At 35.7% G+C, this 10,814-nt stretch overlaps 1 protein-coding gene across 1 annotated transcript in view; it reads left to right on the top strand.

The window, feature by feature from the left end:
• Positions 1 to 628: 628 nt before the first annotated feature.
• LOC122899760 (60S ribosomal protein L10a-like) overlaps positions 629 to 10,814 on the top strand; it is a 95,610-nt gene continuing 85,424 nt past the window's right edge. The window contains 2 exon segments of the mRNA XM_044237858.1: positions 629 to 663; positions 9,263 to 9,425. Of these exon segments, the coding sequence (XP_044093793.1) occupies positions 629 to 663; positions 9,263 to 9,425 (198 nt within the window).

Raw genomic sequence — 10,814 nt, 5'->3', positions numbered from 1 at the left:
ACTCATTTGGCCATATCATCCCCTTGTTCAAGAACCTTCAATGGCTTGTTTTTTTCCTAGCAGAACAAAGCTAAACTTCTCCCCTGAATTTTAAAATCCTCCATCTGTTTCTGCTCTTCCTAGGCAATATTATTTTCCATTATTCCTTAACAAGCTTCCACTGCCCTACTGAGACAGGTATATTTTTTGTCTCTAGTAAACTAGGCCCTGAAGATAAAAATTTGCATAAAATATTCAGTAGCATGTTCCGTATTTTTCTCTTACCTTCTTTAAGTCTCCTGGAATGCCTTCTTCTCTCCCATCACCTTACATAAATCTACCCAAACTCTATGAGCCAAAAAATGTTTTTACTCCTCTATTAATCTTCCCCCCTTTTTTTAAATAGCATTATGTAGTCTTTTAAAATAGTCTGAACTAGATGATTTAGTCACATGGTATATGAAGCCTCTGTTCCTCAGTGACTACCCATTTCTCTGCTCCCAGAGACATTTTATGTATAAATAATATTATATATGGACTCCCCTCATCTCTTTTCCACCCCTCTTTTGAGTACAAATAACAAAGGGAATGTTAAAGCTGTCCCTAAAGGGGTCATATTCTAACAGAAACGTGAATGAAGCAATTGAGCATGTTGGGTGAAGATCTGGAGAAGGAATATCCCAGGTAAAACAAACCACAATTGTGAAGTCCTTCATGTGACAGCAAGCTTGCTGTGCTCTAGGAGAAGCAGGGTGGCCAGTGTGGTCTGCTGAGGAGACTGCAGATGAGGTCATGGGAGTGGGGCTGCCAGGGAGGTATATGGCTAAAAAGGAGAGTGACCTAAGTCATGGTAAAGAGTTTAGCAGTTATTCTCAACTTATTGAAAATCTTTTGTAGGATTTCAAGCAGACCATGCTATGAACTATTCACATTTTAAAATGACTGCTATGGATAGTCTGTTGAGATTTGACAACAGACAAGTACAGAAGAAGCAGGGAAGCTATTTATTGGTTTCAGCTGAAAGGAAGCTGTAAAAATACTTTCTTAAATGGGTTTTGATATTGCAAATCAACTGAAATTCCAGAAGACATTAATGACATTACTATGTATTGAAACCTAAAAGACACAGGCAAAGTGGAACTTGGGGATTAATTCATAATAATAAAAGCATCTATTTAAAATGTTGAAAGTGAACTGAACATTTAGCTAAGCAAGAGTCAGATTAAGAAAGTAGGATAACATAATTTATGTGGGAAGGATGGAGAAAGAAATAAGCAGGAATTAAATATAAACAAAAGAAGACTAAAAACTGGTTCCCAGAAAGGACAAGTGAGAAGGAGAAAATTGGAAAGCTTGAAGAAGACACATTAACTCTTGTTACAGGTAACTTTTGTGAGGCTTGCCCACCTTACAATTCCACCTTTTCTAGGATTGGCCTCCACCATACAGCGATCAATTCTTGGTGGCCTCGTCCGTGGCTTGTGCTGCCTTTCATTGAGCAAGGACTAGAGAACTCCCCTGAGCTGGGCCATTTATGTTTTTTTCTCCCCTCCTGGAAATTTAGCATTTAAAATTATGAGAAGTAGGGGGTACTTGGCTCAGTCTGTGGAACATATCTCTTGATCTTGGGATAATGAATTTGAGCCCCATGTTGGGCATAGAGTTTACTTTAAAAAACTTAAACATAAAATCTTAAAAAAAAATACAGTTTTGAGAGAGACTGAGCATTATGCTTTCCCCATTTTTATTTTCATAATAGCCTTTTTCTTTTACAAAAAAAAAAAGACATATACCTCATTCAGTGATGAACTGTGCCAATGTGTAAAAACCACCAAAGTGCCAAGCAAAGAACTTCAGAAATATTAATGCTGGTTTTGAGAAAGTAAATACCTAATAATTGGATAACAAATGCTCTTGCAAATCAGGGAATTACTTTTTCATTGAACTAAACAAAATTTAAGGAAAATCTAATAAAATTTCCATTGATAAATCATTAAAAATAATTTTTAAAAATATATCAGTAAGTCACTTTTGTCATATAACCAATACTGAGTTCAAAGAACTAGATAACTTCACTGTACCAAAACTCCTTCTTAGACCAGTTATGAATGTATGTGAATAAGCTTTCTCAGCACTTATATCTATGAAAATGAATATAGGGATAATATGAAAGTTGAGCCCTATCTCATTTGACTAATAATAACACTCATCATGAATTTATTAAATAATAAAATAATAATTAATAATAGATAATAATAACATAATACTTAATAAAATGGAAAAAATACAGAAAACCTTTAGTCTCATCCCTTTCACTAAGAAATGCAATTTTAATTAAAGTTTACATTTTATGATTGATAATTGCCAAAACTTGTAAATTTGTTGTTTAAATCAATTGAGAGCAACTAGTAATTATATGGTAATGTGATTTAAAAAATCGTTTAACACTTAGAAACCCAGAGTCATGGGGGGCCTGGGTGGCTCAGTGGGTTAAAGCCTCTGCCTTCAGCTCAGGTCATGATCTCAGGGTCCTGGGATCGAGCTCCTGCATCGGGCTCTCCGCTCAGCAGAGAGCCTGCTTCCTCCTCCGTCTCTTTCTCTCTGCCTGACTCTCTGTCTACTTGTGATCTCTGTCAAATAAATAAATAAAATCTTTAAAAGAATAAAATATTTTTAAAAACCCCAAAGTCAAAGAAAATTAAACATTAAACTTATAAGCATAGTTTTCTCGTAAAAAATATTAAAAGCTAATAGAAGATGCTTTAGCATAAAAATATATATCACCTTGGTATAAAATGAAATAACAAAAGGGAAAAAAAGGAATAATGTAAAATGTTTTACTTATAACAGCTTTTTTTTTCCCCAATTTATTTATTTTCAGAAAAACAGTATTCATTATTTTTTCACCACACCCAGTGCTCCATGCAAGCTGTGCCCTCTATAATACCCACCACCTGGTACCCCAACCTCCCACCCCCCCGCCACTTCAAACCCCTCAGACTGTTTTTCAGAGTCCATAGTCTCTCATGGTTCACCTCCCCTTCCAATTTACCCAAATTCCCTACTCCTCTCTAACGCCCCTTGTCCTCCATGCTATTGGTTATGCTCCACAAATGAGTGAAACCATAAGATAATTGACTCTCTCTGCTTGACTGATTTCACTCAGCATAATCTCTTCCAGTCCCATCCATGTTGCTACAAAAGTTGGATATTCGTCCTTTCTGATGGAGGCATAATACTCCATAGTGTATATGGACCACATCTTCCTTATCCATTCATCCGTTGAAGGGCATCTTGGTTCTTTCCATAGTTTGGCAACTTATAACAGCTTTTTAAAAAAATCGTTTGTGGCAGGTGTCATATCACGATGGTCTATTTCCTGGATACCTTTTAAAGTGATAGAATGATTTCATTTTTCAAGTTCCATATTTACAGTATATACCTACAATTATCTTTTTGCAATTACTTGATTTACAATGTAAAATCTTAATTTTCAATTTAAAAATTCTTTACAAATATCACATCATGATGTTGTACACCTGAAACTAATGTTACATATCAAGTGTATCTTATAAAAACGTTCTTATGGAGATATGTAAGCCAAAGTTTGATGACCTCTCTTTTAGAGAGAAGACCTAACCCTGGAACCTACGCTACAGAGGTCTGGGGAAAGCCTCTTCCTTTCACAAAGTAAGTTACATCTGCAATGAAAAGAGCCTTAACGGGTGCCAGATTTTTATACTGTCCAGGTTAAGGACCTATAAACATTGAGCTTGGACCCTCAGTAGGCTACTTGCTTTCTATATATTGGACAGGTCAATATTTATTGGTTCCTCAGTTTCTTTGCTGAAAGGTGAGAAAAAATACAATGCCTATCTCAAAAGCTGTTGAAGGAATCCAGTGCCTGACATGCAGGAAGAATCTGAAATATCAGTGGTTAATATAATGAAAAAATGGGCTCTGATTAAGGTTATAGAAGGAAATGTTAGAATATTTTAAACAAGTAATTGAAAAAGTAATTGTGAAAAACTGAATTGGATTTGTCTTTAAGAAAATATACTTTGCTAACTTCTACCTGTAGAAAGTAGGAAGCCTGAACAGATCAACAATTATAGAACAAACTTCTACTTGAAAAGATACTGGGATTTGATTAATTTGATAAACAAGTTCTTTTATTAACTTGTATAAGATGTTCATGTTTTTAAAAACTGGCTCCCAAAACAGGACAAGGTAGGAGTGGGGGTTCAGTTGGTGGAGCGTGTAACTCTTGATCTTGGGGTTGTGAGTTCAGACCCACGCTGGATGGGTGGGATTACTTAAAAAATTAAAAAAAAAAAATCTTAAAAAAATAAAACAGGACATAGTGAAAATTGCTATATTGATACCAGCATGATACTGATAGCAAAACCCATCACACAAAGATCTCATTTACACATGCACACAAACACAATAAATCCTACTTATAAAATATGATTTAAAAATCAAAGTTTACTTTAGGAATACAACCGTACTGACATGTTAGAGAAACTGGTGCTCTCATGGGACTAAGAAAAACAGAAAGCCAAATACTTATATTGAGAACTGCTGATGTGAGAAATAGCAACATATAGGATATTCCTGGATAGGAAAGCTCAATTTTCCTTAAGTTAATCCTAAAATGGAGTGTAATTCAAATACAATTTCAGTGTAATCATGATTTCAAATTTTATCTGAATTAAATTTATCAATGTATGCAAAGAAATGAGCATATTTGGACCCTCTTGGTGGAAGTGCTATTTGCTACAGTATTTTGAGGAGGGTAATATGGCATTACATATATGTAGGTGAATAACGTGCACAGTCTTTGATCTAGCAGTGAGGTAGATGTTAACTGATTGGTAAGGATCTTAGTAAGGGAAGAAAGCAAATGAAAACTATGTTTAATGTCCCCTCATTTCATAAAAATCCATATTTATATATTTAGATGTATTTGGATATACAGAGGAAAATATCTCAAAAGATACATATCCGAATGTTAACTCAGACATTGAGAACGCTTTATTACCTATTGCATACAGTTCTATAACATTAATTCTGTTTTTTGTTCTTTTTTTAACAGCAAGAACACAATTTTTGATAATTGAAATAAGTCAGGTCTTGGGGAAAATCAGAGATAGGTTGACAGTGGCTATTGGATAAACATGTTACTTAGCTTGGAATTATAGTCAGAGAGATATAGATCAATGGAGATAAGTCAAAGTCAGAAAAATTAGCTTCTCACAGCCTCTTTTTATGTAGTAATTAGAGACAGATCTGTGTTAGAAACTGATTCACTCTCACTTCATGTAGACCATACTATACCTTCTGCAGTCAAATATTTAGACCTAAGTATAAGACTTCATATTGGTCTCATTTCATGTTACCTGGTCAATTAAAACTATTCTCCTCTCCTTAATCCAGATGGTTTGGGAACTTCGGGTAAATCAAATCAACATATTTTTCTTTCTAGTTTTATGACAAAATACATATTTATCTATATTATTGCTGAAATGGTTTCACTATGTAGAACTAAGAACAGAATATACTTGGAGTTTTAGTGTTAAAAGTCTTGTTTCTTTGGGTAATTACTTGATCATATGGTAATTGTTTTTCAATTTTTTGAAGAACCCCCATAACTATTTCTCACAATGGCTATGCCAATTAACATTTCCACCAACAGTATCTGAATGTTCCTTTTTTTCCATATCCTTGCCAATACTTATTATTTCTTGTCTTTCTTGATACTAGCCATTCTGACTGGTATGAGGTGACATCTCATTATGTTTTTGATTTGCTTTTCCCTGATCATTAGTGGTACTGATCATTTTTTTTAAAGATTTTATTTATTTATTTGACAGAGAGAGATCACAAGTAGGCAGAGAGGCAGGCATAGAGAGAGAGGAGGAGGAACAGGCTCCCTGCTGAGCCAAGAGCCCAATGTGGGACTCGATCCCAGGATCCTGAGATCATGAACCGAGCCGAAGGCAGAGGCTTAACACGCTGAGCCACCCAGGCGACCAGTGGTACTGATCATCTTTTCATGTGTCTGTTTGTCATCTGTATGTCTTCTTTGAAAAAATATCTATCAGTTCCTCTATTCATTTTTTAATCAGATTGTTCTTTTGGTGTTGAGTTGTAGAAGTTCTTTTCTATATATTGGATATTAATCCCATCAGTAGACAAATGGATGAGGAAGATGTGAGATACACATACATAATACATATTATGTTGTTATAACAAAGGATGAGATTGTGTCATTTGTGACAACATGGATGGGCCTAGAGGGTGTTATGCCAAGTGAAATAAGTCAGACAGAGAAAGACATATAGCATATGATTTCCCTCATATGTGGAATCTAAAAAAACTCAAATGAATAAACAAGCAAAAAGCAGAATCAGAGATAATCCAGAGAACAAACATGGTTGCCAGAAGGGAGGGTGGTGGTGGGGGAATGGATAAAATGGATGAAGAGGAGTGGGAGATACAGGCTTCCATTTATGGAATAAAAAGTCAGAGAAATAAAAGGCACAACATAAAGAATACAGTCAGTGATAGCATTTATGGTGATAGATGGTAGCTGTACTTGTGGTGAACATAGCATAATGTATAAACTTGTCAAATCGCTATACTGTACACCTGAAATTAACGTAACATTGTGTGTCAACTGTACTCATATAATAAGAAAAAAATTCTTGTTTCAATTATATTTTTATTTTATTTATTTATTCATTTTTTTTTAAAGATTTTATTTATTTGACAGAGAGAGATCACAAGTAGGCAGAGAGGCAGGCAGAGAGAGAGAGAGAGGAGGAAGCAGGCTCCCTGCTGAGCAGAGAGCCCGATGTGGGACTCGATCCCAGGATCCTGAGATCATGACCTGAGCCGAAGGCAGCGGCTTAACCCACTGAGCCACCCAGGCGCCCTCAATTATATTTTTAAAGGAAAGTCACACTTACGCAAAACTGTGATGTCAGCCATTTACCCTTGAGATTTTCCCACATTACAGTCTTTCCTTTTGTTGCTTTACCTTCTAGTCATATGATAAAATAAAATGCTCTGTTTCCATCCAGAAGCATTGTCCTCTCCATTCTTCCCCAATTTTTCCCCATAGCTATTCCTGCTTCCTGACCAGCCCTTAGGTATGGACCTCACCTTCTGTCAAATTGCTCTCCCATCGACCATTGATTTACCTTTCATTTGTTTTCTTTTTTTCCCAATACAGGCAGCTGTCCTTAGTTTTCACATGGAATATGATAAACACTTTTCTTTTAACAGTTTTACATGTTATCTCCCCCAGGAGGTCTAAATTTGAACAAAGAATTTAACTGCAAATCTTTCCATAGAGATATTCCAAATAAAAAAGTAAGATCTGTATAAACCAAAGGACTTAGGAAAATAGCCTAAAACACCCCAGCAAATACTAAATTTATTTGAAGCCCCATGGTTTATAATTTAAGCATTGTTGAGTTCTACCTCATAATATATGTTTATTTTAATACGAAATTATGGCTTCAAATATAAAATAAAATGAAGCATTTATTCCACAAAATCTTTAATAAAATTGACTCATCATCCCCAAGATGTATTCTGTTAATACCATCACTTCCTTCCACACCACCTTCCCAAAGCAGAGTATTTAGTACTTTTGTTTCATATGCATTTGTGTTGGGAGTATATGTGTGTGTGTGTAAGTAGGGTATTCTTTTGTATTATTAATTGGCAAGGAAACATCGCCTTCCCAATGTCTCTTGGGGCCCCCAATGCTTATGTATAGGAGTTATATGCAAAGAAAGCAAAATGTATGTTTAAGCTCCTTCCTAGGATTCTGTGCACTTTTGAAAGCTGCATTTCAAAGAAGCCATTTCAGTGTCTTAGGAAATTAGTCACTGGAAGGAATTGATGCTGATTTAAAAGAAATGGAAGTTCCCAGAGAGTGCTAATGCTCTGCTAGAATGAGCTTCAGTAGGCAGGTAAATCAGTCATATAAAATGAAATTATGTATGCACCTATTAAAGATTACCTTCTTGCTAAATAAATGAAAAATTTTATGACAGATACATTGCTTGTAATTGAAAGTCCCTGATTGCGGGGGCATAATGACAACTGAAACTTGCGACAACCTGTTTGAATGAATTCCTTTTATAAAAATATTGAAAACACAGATTAAGAAAGGGCATTTTACTTTCTTCCAAATGTTTAAAATCACAGAGATAAAAGGAATAAAATAAATCTTTTAGTACTAAGTCATCTCAGAGAGTAGTCTTGTTTTGTTAATACAAATACAATTCTTTCAAAGCATTATTTTAAATAATTTAGCGTGTGTGATCTAAATAATTTATAGTTATGAGTTAGATAACAGATGTTTACTGGGGAACCATTTATGTGAAACAAAAAAGGGATATCTTTTTGGATATAGGTGAGGGGGCACGTACAGGATAAAGTCAGAAGATGTAAGTGAAAATCAAAAGGAAAATCCACTTTGAACAAAATTGAGGGACTTTGATAAAGCTCGAGGGTTTTAAATGACTAACAGAAATAGTTTGCTGGTAGAACTGGCACTCAGAAAGCTAAAGATGCTGGCTGTGAATGTCTCGCTGAGCAGAAGGCTGTCTTTCCATGGAATCATTAGAACAAAGCAAAAGAAGGAATCCGTGTCTTAAGAATTAGTTCAAATGTGTTGGATGGCGGATGGCTGATGGCTGAGGTACCAGCAGTCACTGGTGATAGCAGCAGTTCTCTTGTCCTTTTAAGTTCTATGGTCCATATTATATTGGCCATTTCATCACCATATTTGGTTTCCTTCTCATTCCTTGTTTTTCCCGTCATTCTTTTATTTTTTTTTCCTTGTTAAGCCCATAGGAGTGAAGGGAAGTGGCAGAGCTGTCCTCAGCACAAACTTTGCCGGGGCAATCTTCTGTCATGTGGCACCTGAAACTCAAAAGGAGACCATTACATGTCTGATTTCTGCTTACTCTGTGCTGGTGCCAAGCCAGCTCCAGTCAAGAGCCTTTGTAAATAACGGCAATAAAACTTCTCAGCAAAGAACTTCATGGCTTTCTTACACGCTGTATTTTTTTCTCCAGAAAGAATTCCTCCTCACTTATAAGATTTCCCTGTCCCAGCATGTCCTCTTTTCACCAAATCTTCCTCTGGTTGAGTGACAATGAGTTCACATGAGGCAGTAAGTCCCCTTTGACCCCTCATTTCACTTCATTTTGTCACAAGTGACAGGTGTTTAAGTCAAACTATTTCCCTTTTTCTGCAGGACTGGTGACCTTGAGTTTGTGGAAGGTGAATTTTTCTATGCAAACACTAGTGCGGAAGTAAATGATTGTCTCAAGATTTCCTTCCTCAATACTTCAAGTGGGCCTAATGCTGTGGCTTCGGTACAATTTGTCATCTTCAGTGCAACTGGGCTTAATGTTGAGGTGAATGTTTTCCTTTTTCCTTGGCCGGTTCTCTCTTTGCTCATTCAAGTGAAGCTTGTGCCTTTTCCTCTTATTTTTTTCTTTTCTGATTCGTACACTTGCCATGAGTGAAAGGGAGTAAGGAGGTGAATGGTTGTTTGAAAGATTTTCCTAAAGAATTTTAGTAATATCTTCAATGATAGTGATTTTATGTGTCTATAGACAGTTAAGGTAAGTGAATTAGGTATTTTGATTTGTTTTTGCCTTATAACGTGTGCTATTGAATTCTTTCCCACATCTTTGGAGCTTTCTGGTTTTACGGGAATTTGGTTTCTAAAGGCCAACACTAGGGGTCACCCTTCCTTATTTTAAGGTTTTAGTCATTGCTTAGAACCCACTGACAGCCCATTAATCTCAGAGGAAAGTAAGCAATTTTGTAAAGGAAAGCGAAACTTTTTGGCTCTAATGTTAGTAATTTTGCTTTTTGTTCTTCCTCTGTCATGGAGCCCAGATTTGTAACAGAGTTTTATGAGTGAGAGAATGCTATTGAGTTTTTCCGGCAACCAATACTTTTTTGAGCAGAAGAATTAACTCAGCTGATTTGAATTAGGACCCTATAGACAATAAACATTTTAGGCAGAGTGTTTAAGGTTTCACTTGAAATCATTAAATTTAAAAATGAGTTCTAAATTTGATACTTTACTTATGACAATAATTTTGCTTAATAAAACAGTATAAATATCTTTATAAAACAAAATGAAAAAAGGGAGGAGTTAGGTAATTAATGATTATGCATATCCTAACTGTAGGTTTCTAAAAATTATATAAGAATGAAACTGTAGAGAAAAGTATACACTGAATTGTATCTGTTGCTTGGTCACGCTTTCTTAAGTTTGTGCGTCTGACTGAGGGAGTACTTCCATCTACAACAATGCTAAGATTGTGTAGACTTGCAATCGGTGGTTCATAGATTCAGTTTTGAGGATAGGTCTTACAGTTTTATTAGGAGGCTTGTATCTCTCAGTACTTATTTCTTCTCAGTTGGAATATTTCACACATAATGTGACTCTGAAAAAGATTGCTTAGCATCGGAGAGAGTACTTCTTCTTCCTGGAATTTTGTTTAACAACCTTAAATTCCTTTTTCTTTCCTTTATAACTCTTATCTCTGCCTGCTTCTCCCTTACGTTTCTTCCTGGTTGTGAACTGACTCCCACTGATCTTTCGTTTCAGACGTCTAGCTAATAAATATAATATGTTCCATTATTAAATGTGTATTATGTGCTAGGCATGAAGTCTTCACATCTTTCTGTTATAGGTCAAGAAGCAGAGGCTCAGCGGTGTAAGAGGGCTGGAGGTCAGCTCTGAACTTGGGCTGACTGGCTGCAGAAAACACCTCCTAAGCTTTAGA

This window comes from Neovison vison, chromosome 1 (assembly GCF_020171115.1).
Source record: "Neovison vison isolate M4711 chromosome 1, ASM_NN_V1, whole genome shotgun sequence".
Taxonomy (NCBI): Eukaryota; Metazoa; Chordata; class Mammalia; order Carnivora; family Mustelidae; genus Neogale; species Neogale vison.
This window is presented reverse-complemented; position numbering and strand designations above follow the sequence as displayed.